Raw genomic sequence first — 13,329 nt, forward strand, 5'->3', positions numbered from 1 at the left:
TGTCGCAGGAAGATGAGAATCAGCACAGTTCCTCTTCTGCATCTCACATCCCAATAAAATATTTATTATTTCAAGAAATAAATCTTTAAAAAAAGAGAGAAAAAGAGTGTCTCTATTGCTTTCCCCCACAGGTTAGTCCTTGGGAACCAATGAGTTTTTTTTGCCATCGTGGTTTTTGCGGCTGCAGGGGCCAGCCATGTCTGGAGGGGACTCCCGTGGGAAGTGTCCGGCCTGGCCCCTCCACCAACTCTCAGCATCCCGGGGCTGCCTCCTGGGAAGGGCGGAGGAGCAGGCCTAGGTTGGTGGGTGGGAGCAGGATTATAAAACTGGGTGGGTGGCAGTGTTCTGAAGGCCTGACCCGCTGAGGCAGGCGGGGCTCAGCATGGGCGGAGGGGGAGGGGGCATCCTGGGGCAGGCATGCCACTCGGAGAAGGACGGCTAGATCTGGAGGCCGTTTGAGGCCGGAGGAAGCTGGAGGTAGGGATGAGGACTCAGCACTGATGGGCTGGGAGGTCATCTGGGGTAAGCACACAGGGCAACTGGAAACTGGGCAGGGCGTACCATGGGGCTAAGGCTCCATCCCAAGCCCTCGTCTGCAAAAGATGCTGGGGAGTTGGGGAGTCAGCACCTGTGGAAGTGCCTGGTGCATGAAGGCCACCCCCGGGCGGGGGTCCCAGAGCCCATTCTCTGAGGCTGGGGTGGAAACCTGCCCCTTGGAGGGGGTAGGGATTGAGGCTTTGGAACAAATCCACCGTCTGGAGTCAGTCACAGGTCATGCCAGGATGGGTTTTGGGAGAAGCCCAGAGTGAAAAGGGTTGGAACAAGCAGGAGAGAGAAACAATTCAACTAGGGTTTGGGTGGTTCCTGCACCCCCAACTGTGGTCCTCAAGTGTAGAAGGAGGGTGGGGGAATCGGGAAATCAGGAGGGAAGGGGCTAAGGGGAGGCACAAACAGGACTCCTTAGCTTAGCCTTCTCCCAGCCCCCTGCCCCTCTGTCCACATCCCAAACACCAGTGGGCCCTGTGTGCCTGGTTTCCCTCATAAAGGAGGGCGAGCCCCCAGTTTCCCTGCCTGGAGCAGGTACCACCCAGGCCTGCTCTCCAGGGCCATGGGGAGGGCCCCTCCTTGGTCCTCCTTCAAGGACCACTGGGCAGTCTGGTCCCTGCTCCTCTCCCTTGCAAGTCTAGAGGCCCCATCCTGGGCCCAAGAATGACTGGGCCCCTTTCACCACATGGCCCAGATCTGGCCTTGCACAAAGCCAGGGGCCTCCGACCACCTGCTCCTGGGCCATGAGGACTCTGAGTAGTCCGACATCTTCTTGGCCATGATGCTGCCGTGAGTCCCCAGGAGAGAACCAGGAGCCTGCCTGGGAGGTCCCAGGGGCTCAACGTGCTGCCTCCTCCTATTCCTGTGCACAGCTCTCCTCTGCCAGCTTCCTGGCTAAGGAAGGAAGCTCTGGCCTGGAGGGGTTGCAAGAAGGACAAGCAGCCGGAGCTCAGAACCTGCTGGTGCTTTCTCCTGTGGCAGGAGAGAGCCAGCATGGGTGCCAGGCAGGGCGGCAGAGGTGGACTCACAGACAGCCCTGGCACAAGGCCACCTGGCCTTTGCGGAAGTCACGGCACGGGCAGAGCCGGCGGTACTTGGTGTTGGAGCCAGCACAGCTGAAGAGCAGAGGCTCCTTCTGCAGGTAGCACTCCTGGCCGGGCTGGGCGAAGGCCGGGTACAGGTGGTTCATCTCCGATTCGGTGCTGTCACAGGGCACCTGCAGCCTGGCAGGCACCGCACAGCACCGTCACTCAGCGTTGGTCACTTGGGCAGAAGGGCTGGGGCAGGGTAAGGGCTGCCCCCAGCCTAGACCCGCCTGCCCCACTTCTCTGGCCCATCCCCATCCCAGACTGGGTAAGGAGATGTGTTACGGCTCCTTTATCCCACGTGCTACCCAGGGACCCCTGGAGAAGAGAGGGGCCTGGCCTGGAGGGGCTGGGGACCCAGGCAGCCCCAGTAGGAGGAGCACCCGGGACAGTTTTCATGGTCTGGGATAGGACAATGCCCAAATAGGCTGTGTAGGCGGCTGAGTGGGTGGAAGACGGCAGGCACTGGAAGGAGCTTTCCCTGGTAGTTTAGGGCTTGGCCAAGAGTAGGGCAGCAGTGACCTGGATAATGGCCTGGAGGATCCCTTCTGGATCCTTCCTGACTCATTGGAAAGCATTAAATCCCCCCGACTGGCAGGGCTGAGGGCCGGTTCTGGGTGTGAGAGCTCTCAGTGAGCCCAGCTAGGCCAGTGAGGATAGGGGCTGGGTGAGGGGCACACTCACTTGAGGAAGGCGTCCTGGCTGTTGAGGAAGGGGAAGAAGGAGGGCTCACAGATCAACCCGTGGTCCAGGCAGGTGTCGGTGCAGGCCCTCCCAGGTGTGGCCAGCCAGGCCCGCAGGGAGTGTGCAGGGGGCCAGGCCGCAGGGGCCAAGCTGGCGTTCTGAGCCCACTCGAGGTGGGTGGCATTGGGGGCCAGGACAAAGGGGCTCTGCGGGGTGTGGGCCCCTGGTAGGGCAGGGCCTGGAGCTACGCAGAAGTCCTGCAAGAAGGAGAGCAGTGTTAGGGCAGGGAAATGTGACCCAGGTGTGCCTGGGAGACACCTGAAGGTGTGGCCCTGCCGTGCCAGTATGAGCCACCACTATTGGGCGCTTACTGAATACCGGGTAGCTTTACCTGCATTATTTCATTTACTTCTCAGGGACACTCGTGTCTCCAGATCGCTTACAGGAATTATAGAGGTTCAGAGGTCACAGCACCTGCCCAGGGCCTTGGGGTTGGATGGCAGAACAGGACTTGGATTCAGGGCCCTCTGCATCCTGTCTGCCCTGGAGCAGCCTCGACGCTCAGGTCAGGCTGGGGTTTCTACTCTGGGGCCCACGAGCCCTGCCCTCCATGGGGACACGGCCCCAGGCTGGCCGTGAGGCTCTCCCTGCAGGGTTCAACTCCAGGGGTCGGAGGGCCCCGCGAATGCCTTCCTGTGAGTTTCCTGTCTGGGTTCAGTCCTGGGTTCTGGCCACGGCCCTGACCCTCACCCTGTCACCTGAACACGCTCTCCCTCCTGGGGGCCTCGGTATTCCCATCTGTAAAGGGACAGGGGAGAACCAGACTCTCCCGGCCCCTAACACTGGTGGGGCCAACAAGATGGAAAGGGAGGCCACGCACTATCCGTGGAAGTTTCTCACAGCCATACAGCCACCTGCCCCAGGGCCCCCGAGCCCAAGGCCCACCCCGGGCATCACCCTCGCTCCATCTGGGCCACCTGCAGCCCTCACGGTGGCTTAGACCCACCAGGACGCAGTGGGGGGCCAGGACTCCTCAGGAATAGGGTACATCCTCCTTCTCACCCACTACTTCCGGGCACTCTGAGCACCCGTGGGAGGAGAAAGGAGTGTACTCCTGGGACAGCTGCCTGCCCGGGTGCTCCCTTGCGGGGCTGGGGTGGCCGAGCTTTCGAAACCGTGGGGCTGTCCTTGGTTTCTCAGGGCAGAGATCCCAATCTCCTGTTCCAGTCTCACTGCCATCCTTAGCGGGTGGGTGGGGAGTCCGGGGATCTTCACTTCCCAGTTACCAAATCCCAATCAGTTACCAGACTTTCCAACCACTGCTTTCTAAGAATGAAAGTCTTTGTGTTTCTGTTAGTGTCGTGGAGTTCAGCTCTAAAGTTGGGCCTCGGGCAGGGGTGCCCCGAGCAGTGCTGCTTTCTACACCCGCAGTCAGGCCTGCCTGTCTCCAGCCCTGAGGGAACTCTGGGAAAACAGACTGGACAGGCTGGAGGAGGGAACAGGGAGCTGGATGACTTCACGGGTGCAGGTCCCTGGGCAGCTGGCTCAGCCCCCTCCTCTGGTCTGACGGGATCTGGGGCAGAGACCAGAGAGTTCACTGACCTGGTGCTGGATATAGGCGTGGATCCGCTCCAGCATCCCCTCGCAGGTGTACTCGTAGGGTAGGTAGGGGTCTACCTGTGGGAGGGACGGGAAGACACATAGCGTGGGAGGAGGCCCAGCTGTTGGGGGCCCTGCCATGCTCAGCCTTGGGAGTGGAGGTCTGGTGGGCTCTCATATCCTGTGCCATGCCCAGGGAGGTGACCACCCCATCCACCTGGCCCTTCTGCCCAGCTCAGAGTCCCTGTTCCCTGCATACCCTCCAGTGGTCCTCCGGGACTCAGGCTCAGGACCCACGAGGCCCAGCCTCATCCCTCCCCGCCCCTCCCAGGTCCTGGTCCCAACTGCACTGGGGATAAAGCTCATACTCTGTCCTTTCCTGGGCTTTGACACCTCCTCTTCCCACAGCCCACCCACCCTCTTAGGCATCACCTGCTCCAGGGAGCTTTCCCTGAACCCCACCCCCACTCCTGTTACAGGAACACTTTCCAGTGGTGGCTCCCAGCACCCCAGACTTCCCCAGCACAGAATGAGCCCCTGTGTTGTCTCCTGTTTATTCCTCATGTCTCTCGTGAACTTATGGACCCCTTGAGGGTGGGGACTACGGCTTGTTCACGTTGAATCCCTGGTGCCTGGCACAGTACCTGGCATACAGTGGGTGCTCAGGAAATAGCCATGGAATGAAAAGGCATCCCCAGCTCTGCCTGTATCCTGCCCAAGACATGGGACGTTCATGCAGAGGAACACAGGGACATCTCCCAGCCGGCGGGAATGAGAGGACATTTGCAAAGTACCCTGCCCCCACAGGCACAAACCCCCAAACAGAGACCATGGGCTGTCTGTCTAAATATCTAATAGTCATCCAGCGTGGTGGCTCACACCTGTAATCCCAGCACTTTGGGAGGCTGAGGCAGGCGGATTGCCTGAGGTCAGGAGTTCGAGACCAGCCTGGCCAACATGGTGAAACCTGGCTCCACTAAAACTACAAAAAAATTAGCTGGGCATGGTGGCAGGTGCCTGTAATCCCAGCTACTTAGGAGTCTGAGGCAGGAGAATCGCTTGAACCTGGGAGGCGGAGGTTGCAGTGAGCTGAGACTGTACTAGTGAAACCCCAGCCTGGGTGACAACGAGACTCTGTCTCAAAAATAAATAAATAAATATCTAATAGTCACACAGCAACCTATCATGTGGGCAGATGCACGGAGTAACTGGGGTCCAAGAAGCCAGGGAAATGGAGGGAAGAGGTGACAGAGGAGTAAGGGGGTACTCTTGCCTCCCCCCACTTCTTAATCAACCAACCCCTTCCTGTTCCATTAACCTTCTCAGGCCCAGCGCGGAGCCACCATGGAGGAAATCCCTGACCTGGAAGGGCAGGGGCAGCGGTCAGGACCCGGGAAGGAGCCATCCCAGACTCAGAGAAAGGTCTGTTTTAGCCTTCGACCTCCCCACCGCAACATGTCTGGTGGCACCTGACCTGGCCCAGCCCATCTCTTAATGAGGCCACTTTCCTGTCTTTAGCCAGTGGGTGAAATCTAACTGTTTGATTCAAGCCTGCAACCACCTCCTTTCTTCCTCATTGGCGTTGGGTGGTGCTAGAAAGTTCAATTGTGCCAAGCTCGGTCTTGCTTCCTGTGTTTCTTAGGAGACCCATCCTGGGGCCTGTGGCCAAGGGGACATTCCTGACACTCAAGGGTCCCAGGGAAGCAGCAGTCACCGATGTCCTTAAAGCCGGACATTGCCCCAGCACTGACTTTCCCCGGCACTGTGCACGGGTATTCTTAACACTGGGGCAACTTCGAAGTCCTGGAGAATCTGCAGGTCCCATCCTCAGTCCAGCCTTGAAGCCCCACGCTCTGCACAGCCCTGTCCCAACCTGCTCTCGTTCCCAAGCTGATGGCCCAAGAAGACCCTGGCAGCCAGTTGCTGCCCCAGCTGGTTCCCTAAATACCCATAACAAAGTCCTGGGAGCCTCTGAGCCCCACACACTTCTGGGGGTCTTGTAGGGACAAGGCTTCACTCCCAGGTTATAAATAAAACTCCCCAGAGAAGAGCTTTCCCCTCCAAATGCCGCTCCCCCTCTCCGTGACAGCAGATCTCTGAGTTACTCTCGCTCCTGTGTCTGAAGCTCTTGTCATAAGGTAACTCAAAGGTCCCTGTGTGAAGCGAACACTCACAGCCAGGGGTGACGTTCCGCCTACCACGAATCTCCTGCCGGAGGAGCCAGCCTGCCTGGCCTGGAAATTACCCTCCTTAGGTCTAATTACAGCTGTGCACCCTCATCAGTCTTGACAGAGTGACAGGTGCTGGTCCTGCCTGGGAACTGCTGGCCTGCGGGAATGACAGCAGGGAGGGGTGCGGCGGAGGCCGGTGTTGGCATCACCTTGAATGGTCTTGCTCTGGACACAGAGACGCCCACAGGCAAAGCCGGGGAGGTGCAGAGACACAGAAGGGGTGCCGGGCCCTGGTTTTCCATGGCTGTCAGGCCAGGGGCCGGCTGGGCTGTGTGTTAGATCTCCCTCTTCTCACCTCCTCTTCTCACCTCTTTCTCCCCATCCTGGCCGCTCCTCCCTCCCTTTCCCTGTAAAAGGCCACAGGACTTGCTGAACAAGCCGCTCCCACTGATGGCGGCCCTCATTTGCTCTCAGCCTCCACCAGCTGGCCCTAAACCTGTTTTCTAAAACAGAATTATTAGGCCAGGCATGGTGGCTCACGCCTGTAATCCTTGCACTTTTGGAGGCCGAGGTGGGCGGATCGCTTGTGCCCAGGAGTTCGAGACTGGCCTGGGCAACAAAGTGAGACCCACCCCCCCACCCTGTCTCTATTCAAATAATATAAAAATAATATTTTAAAAAAATAATAAAATGGGATTATTAGAATTACCCAGAGTTCTTATTTAAAATGCAGATTCCCACGCAAAGCTGGGTCCTATTAAATGGGAAGGTGCGGGATGGATCGAGAATCTGCATTTAAGCCCCTCCCCCGGGTGACTCTTGGGCACATGAACGTTTTTGAGTTGCTGTGAGCTAAGACGGGGTGAACTGTTATGCGGAGGGGTGGGGCCCACAGAAAGGAGGGGCCTGAAGGCAGAGGGGCCTCAGCTGGTTTGGGGCCCGGCACAAGACTCAGCTGGTCGGATTTGCAATACCTTGCTTCCTTAATCCCTTTGTAATTGTTATTTTTTAATTAATTAACAAAATTAAACAGATGTTCATGTAAAAAAAAAAAAAAATCAAATGGGAAAGCAATGAAAGGGAAGTTTCCTCTCACCCCAGACACTCAGTCCTTCCCCTAGTTATCAATTTCTTATGTGTCCAACCAGAAATACCTGCGACTATCCCAGCACCTTCATGCACGCAGCCCTCCCCTGACCCTGCTTTCTGGGCCTCCAGGGGGCAAGTTATCCACAGGGTGGAGTGTCTTCCTCATTCAGTTCAACAATGTGTCTTGGAGGTTGGGCCAACCCTGCTCCCCACATTGGAAAAGTCTATGTAGTCCCCCTCCCCAGCCTTGCTGAAGCCCCTCTGTAGGAGAAGCCTTGGAAGATTGGTTTGTAATGGGAGGGGAGAGGGAGGAGAGCAGAGGCAGGTGGGTGGAGAAGTGGGGAGAAGGAGCAGGAGGAGACTGTGGGGTGGGAGGAGCCCCCTTCCCTACCTGTGCACCTTGCTGCCAGCTTCCCCATGCAGTGGGCTGGGGTTGGTCAGTTTCCAGCAGTGAAATTAATCCGTTAACCCCCTTCAATCTTCTTTCCTATGCACTGAGGTCCCTACCTAAGGCCTCCTTCCTCGTACTGGTACTTCTAGCCCCATTTAAGCCTATAAACTGGTACCAGTCAAATACCTGGCCCTAGGGCATGGCCAAGGGGCCAAGTTCCTATTTGTCTTTTTAAAAATTTTTTGAGACGGAGTCTTGCTCTGACACCCAAGCTGGAGTGCAGTGGCATGATCTTGGCTCACTGTAACCTGTACCTCCCAGGTTCAAGCGATTCTCCTGCCTCAGCCTCCTGAGTGGCTGGGATCACAATTGTGTGCCACCACGCCTGTCTAAATTTTTTTTTTGTATTTTTAGTAGAGATGGGGTTTCACCATGTTGGCCAGGCTGGTCTCGAACTCCTGGCCTCAAGTGATCCGCCCACTTCAGCCTCCCAAAGTGCAGAGATTACAGGTGTGAGACCCTGTACCTGGCCTCTATTTATTTGTGCTCTATAAGGCCTTGCCAGAACTTAAGCCACCAGCCCAGGACAGGGGACAACACTGGGTTGAGAGCTAGCAAGGGAGCTTTTTATCCCTTCCACTCTGTCTAGGCCGGTGCTTTGCTAGGACCCAGCATTACAAGGTCACACAACCTCTCCCTGCAGCAGGGCCATCAGCACCCCACCCTCAGTCACCTGTGACTCCGCCTCAGGGCTGTCTCTGGCCTGCTGAGCCCATCCATGTGCAGGTCAAAAGTGTCAGGAACTGGCATCCCAGGCGCCACCCTCAGCCACAGATGGATGGGAAGAGGAGGATACCAACTCCAGCCTCCTTCTCCTCGGGCAGGACAGTTCTGGGATGTGACCTACCCCATCTCACAGAGGCCCCCGTGGTGATGAGCTCCAGGTGCCACCTGCTGATACCCACCCTGCCTCACCTGGCACCTCTGTCCCTGCTTCCTGGGGTTGCCTCCCAAATAAGCTACTGCTGAAGTCCCTGTTTTCATGTTACTTCCTGGAGGAATCCAATCTCAGACAGCCCCTGACTTTGAGAAACCTGCCATGCTGGCCAGGCTGCTCTCAAACTCCTGGCCTCAAGTGATCCGCCCGCCTCAGCCTCACAAAGTGCTGAATTACAGGCATGAGCCACCATGCCTGGCCTAGAGCGATTGTTTTTGCTCAGTCTGTTATTTGAGCTATAGCAAGAAGGGGATCCAGGAGGACCATAGTGAGAGGAGGCTCTCTCCTTCACCAGGTCTGAGCCTCCCCAGAATGAAGGAACCAGCCAAGCACAAGGCATGCTCAAAAGCCACAAACATGCCCACTGTGGAGATGAGCATCAGGCACAAGCCCCTCCTCACTCTCACCCAGCCCACACATGTGAACCTACACACACCAGCACCCACGTTCGCTGGAGACCCAGGGTGTTCTACCCCCTTGCTACTCAAAGCGTTGCCCTGCATTTAACAGATGGTCTGTGTGCACATTATATTTTGAAATGTGCTGGGTAAAGGCTGCAAACCCACACCTGCAGCAGTTTAAAGAACCTCCACTCATTCATCGTGAAAACACTCACTTAGCACCTGGCCCTCAAAAGTGCTCCATAAACAATTCGAGATCCAGGGCTGCCACGTAAGGTTGTGCAGGTTGCTCACTGTACAAAGGCATTTCCCCACACATCACACCTGGGCAGATGAATGGGGGCCCCCATTCCACTCTCCAATCCACATGCCCGGGCTCAGAGCTGTGTCTGACCAGGGGAGGGATGGACACCTTTGCCAACCCAGGCCTGCAAGTCTGAACTCACCAGAGGGGCACCGTTTTCTAATCAGAGTAAAGACCAACAGTGTGGACTAGTGGTGGTCTGGACGGCATGTAGCTGCTCTCACCTGAGTGCTCATGATGGCCTTGATGGCTGCTTCAAACTCCTCTGAGTTGTTGTAGTCGACTGTCCACACGTGGGGCTTGCCGATGAAGTTCTCCGCGTAGGGATGCTGGGAGAACACCTGGCAAGGGTACAGAGATCACAGCTGCCCCCTGTGCCTGCCAGTGGGGCAGGGACAACGGAAGGTACCCCATCCACTTGTCCTATCTCCTTTTGCCCCACATCTCAGTCTGCCTCTTCCAGGACCTGCAGGGGTCTCTGTCCTGGCCCCTCCTGATTGGGGACCAGGATGCTTTTCACTCACCTCTCTGGAGGTGGGCTTGCCTCGGAAGAACTCGTGGTTGAGGGAGCTGTGGGGTGGGCTGAAGCGGGACTGCAGGAAGATGCAGCCATTGGCGATGGCCTCCAGGGGGGCGGGGCCCTCGTAGGGGAAGCCAAACCCGATGAAGAGCTGCAGAGTCAAGAGGCACACGGTAGTCAGGAAGCGCTGCACCGCACAGCCCGGTCAGCCCCAGGATGCCGGGGACAAGGTTAGGCTTTAGGATATTCACAGGAGGCAGCTGGGCCAGAAAAGCCAGCCCAGAACATCTTGTGCCACGGGCAAGCACTTCCCCTCTCTGGGCCTCAGTTTCCCCATTTGTGAAATAAGGGATCTAATTAGCTATTATCAATAGTCTCTTCTTGCTCTATCAGGCTATGATTTATGATTCTGGAGGGAGGAAGAGAAGAGCAAGGGTTTCAAGCCGAGAAAGGTGCAGGCCCGCACCTACAAGAGACCTCCAGGAACCTCACTCACTCACCCCAAAAACATTTATTCAGCACCTAACTTGTGCGAGGCTATTCACAATAGCAAAGACATGGAACCAACACAGGTGCCCATCAACGGTGGCTTGCATAAAGAAAATATGGTATATAAACACCATAAAGTACTATGCAGACATTTAAAAAAAGAACAAAATCATGTCCTTTTCAGCAATATGGATACAGCAGGAAGCCAATATTCTAAGTGAATTAAAGCAGGAACAGGAACCAAATACCGCATATTCTCACTTGTAAGTGGGAGCTAAATATTGGGTACTCATGGGCATAAAGATGGCAGCAACAGACACTGGGGACTCCTGGAGTAGGGAGGAGGAAGGGGGTAAAGACTGAAGAATTAACTGCTGGGTACTACGCTCACTACCTGGGTGACAAGATCCTTCATATCCCAAACCTCAGCATTATGCAATATACCCAGGTAACAAGCCTGCATATGAACCCCTTAAACCTAAACTAAAAGTTGAATTTTTTTTTTTTTGAGATGGAGTCTTGCTCTGTCACTAGGCTGGAGTATGGTGGCATGATCTCAGCTCACTGTAACCTCTGCCTCCTGGGTTCAAGCAATTCCCCTGCCTCACCCTCCTGAGTAGCTGGGACTATAGGCACATGCCACCACGCCCAGCTAACTTTTTTTTTTTTTTCTGGATTTTAGTAGAGACAGGGTTTCACCGTGTTGGCCAGGATGGTCTCAATCTCTTAACCTTGTGATCCTCCCACCTTGGCCTCCCAAAGTGCTGGGATTACAGGCATGAACCACCGTGCCTGGCCAAAATTATTATTTTTTAAGTAACCTGTGCTAGGAGGGCACAGGGCTGGCCTGGAAGGCACTTAATAAATGATTCTGAATCCAGGGCTGTTCTGTGAGGTTGTTCAGGTTATTCACTGCACACGAGAATCTCCACTGCCCCCAACACACACATACACACACACACACACACACACACATACACACACACACACACACATCCAAGATGCCTTGGGAAAGAAGCTATGGTGAGATCAAGAGAGGGCCTGGGGTCAGGTGCAGTGGCTCATGTCTGTAATCCCAACACTTCGAGAGGCCGAGGTGGTAGGGTCGCTTGAGCCCAGAAGTTTGACACCAGCCTGGGTAACATAGGAAGACACCATCTCTACAAAAAATTTAAAAATTAGCCAGGTGTGGTGGTGCATGCCAATAGTCCCAGCTACTCAGGAGGTGGAGGTGAGGGGATTGTGTGAGCCTAGGAGTATAAGGTTTCAGTGAGCCCTGATTGCACCACTGCACTCCAGCATGGGTGACAGAGCAAGACCCTGTCTCATGAAAAAGAGGGTGGGGGGCGCCTAGAAGCTGGCTGGACTCTCCAGCCTCAGCTGATACTCCAGGGTCCAGCCAGGGTTTTGCTCACTGTGTCAACTGCTGCTCCAAGAGTACAGCTCAGGGACCCCAGAAGCAGTCACTCAGGACTCGTGGCTCAATGGCACTCTAGCCAGGACCCCTCTCTCCACCCACCCAACCACCCCAGCTCAGTGTCTCCAAAAGTTAGACCTGACCCAGGAGTCCATTTGGCTGGCCTGGTACTGCAAGGGGGCGGATGGGCAGCACAACTCTACTTCCCCATCACTGAGCCACAGCTCTGCTGCTCTGCTGCTCTGCTGGCCCTGCTCAGGTCCCTTTCTCTATAGGGCCTCTCCTGCCTCTCCTGCCTGGTGGGCACCCATATCTCTGCCCCCGGGCTCTGGCCAGATGTGGGGCTCAGGACAGTAGAGCATGCTGGGTTATGTCCACATGTGGAAGGGGGCTGAGTGATGGTGGCAGGCCTGGCAGGCATGGGTAGTGACCTCAGTGTCTGCAGCTGGCATGTGTGAAAATGGTGTGGGGGATGGGTGCTCACTTTGGCCTTGCGCAGCAGCTGCTGAAACTCAGGTTGTGGTAAAAGGCCGTGGTTCTTCACAAAGGCTGGCACCTCCGGGGGCCGCTGGCTCTCGTAGTACACAGTGCCATGGATTTCCATGTATTTGTTCAGGATGCCCAGGAACTTCTCCTTCCCCTGGAAAAAGAAGAGGAGGAGATGGGAACCTCATGCAAACCACAGAAGGCAAAGTCGGTGGAGGAAATCCCCTTGGTCTGGAAGTCAGAAGATGTGGACCCAGTCTCAGGTTGGCCATTAACTGGCTGTGGGACACTGGGAAAGGCCCCTCCCCTGTCTGGCCCTCAAAATCTATGAGTTGCAGAGACTGGACTAGAGCAGAGGCTTCAGGATTACTTTTAGCCATGAAACTGTTTTCTTTCCAAAGGAACCCTATGGGGACCAACATTTAAATAGATTCACATGGTGCCACTTGGCCTCCACTGAACCCCTAATGACCTCTAAGCTCCTCTGAGGAGCTGTAGAGCTCTCTGTAGTCCATTCATCCATCTCTCTCTCTCACTCATCCCATCCATCCTATCCATCCATCTACCCAACCACCATCCATCCATCCATCCATCCATTTGTCCATCCGCCTACCACTCTATGCGTCCACCCACCCATCCATCCAGTCACCCATCCATCCCTCTCACCCATCTACTCATCCACCCACCCATTCATCCACCCATCCCTCTCACACATCCCTCCACTCATCCATCCACCCATCCACTCATCCATCTACCCATTCATCCTCTCATCCATCCATCTTATCTGTCCATCCCTTCTTTCATCGAAGGAGGGGGACCTCTGATGGAAGCTCCATATTTGGAATTCGAACTAGCGGAATTACACCCTAGAAAAAAGGATGAAACACAGCTAAACCAGTCCTTGCAGGGGCTGAATCCATTTTGTCTCAATCAGTATATTGATTAAGGTGATCCGAGATTGCTAGGGCCTCCAGCTACAAGCCAAGAGTAAAAGTAAATTCTCTCTGGAATAAAATAGAGTCATCCTTGATCTTAAATTATCTCTATAACTCTTCATATTCATTTTCCAGAACTCAAAAAAAATAAATAACCATTGAAATCCTAATCAAACCTCCAGTACTTTTTTTGTAGAAATTGACAAGCTGATTCT

At 55.3% G+C, this 13,329-nt stretch overlaps 1 protein-coding gene across 3 annotated transcripts in view; it reads right to left on the reverse strand.

Moving 5' to 3' along the window:
* Nucleotides 1-46: 46 nt before the first annotated feature.
* Nucleotides 47-13,329, reverse strand: part of MGAT5B (alpha-1,6-mannosylglycoprotein 6-beta-N-acetylglucosaminyltransferase B) — an 80,733-nt gene continuing 67,450 nt past the window's right edge. For all 3 annotated transcript variants that reach the window (XM_008011610.3, XM_073004991.1, XM_008011608.3), the window contains 6 exons: nucleotides 12,178-12,333; nucleotides 9,792-9,938; nucleotides 9,492-9,608; nucleotides 3,918-3,992; nucleotides 2,316-2,572; nucleotides 47-1,769 (listed from right to left, as the gene is read on the reverse strand). In XM_008011610.3, the coding sequence (XP_008009801.3) occupies nucleotides 1,571-1,769; nucleotides 2,316-2,572; nucleotides 3,918-3,992; nucleotides 9,492-9,608; nucleotides 9,792-9,938; nucleotides 12,178-12,333 (951 nt within the window). In that variant the 3' untranslated portion in view covers nucleotides 47-1,570. The remainder of the gene's footprint in view (nucleotides 1,770-2,315; nucleotides 2,573-3,917; nucleotides 3,993-9,491; nucleotides 9,609-9,791; nucleotides 9,939-12,177; nucleotides 12,334-13,329) is intronic.

The sequence above is a fragment of the Chlorocebus sabaeus genome, chromosome 16, assembly GCF_047675955.1.
Source record: "Chlorocebus sabaeus isolate Y175 chromosome 16, mChlSab1.0.hap1, whole genome shotgun sequence".
In the NCBI taxonomy this organism is placed as follows: domain Eukaryota; kingdom Metazoa; phylum Chordata; class Mammalia; order Primates; family Cercopithecidae; genus Chlorocebus; species Chlorocebus sabaeus.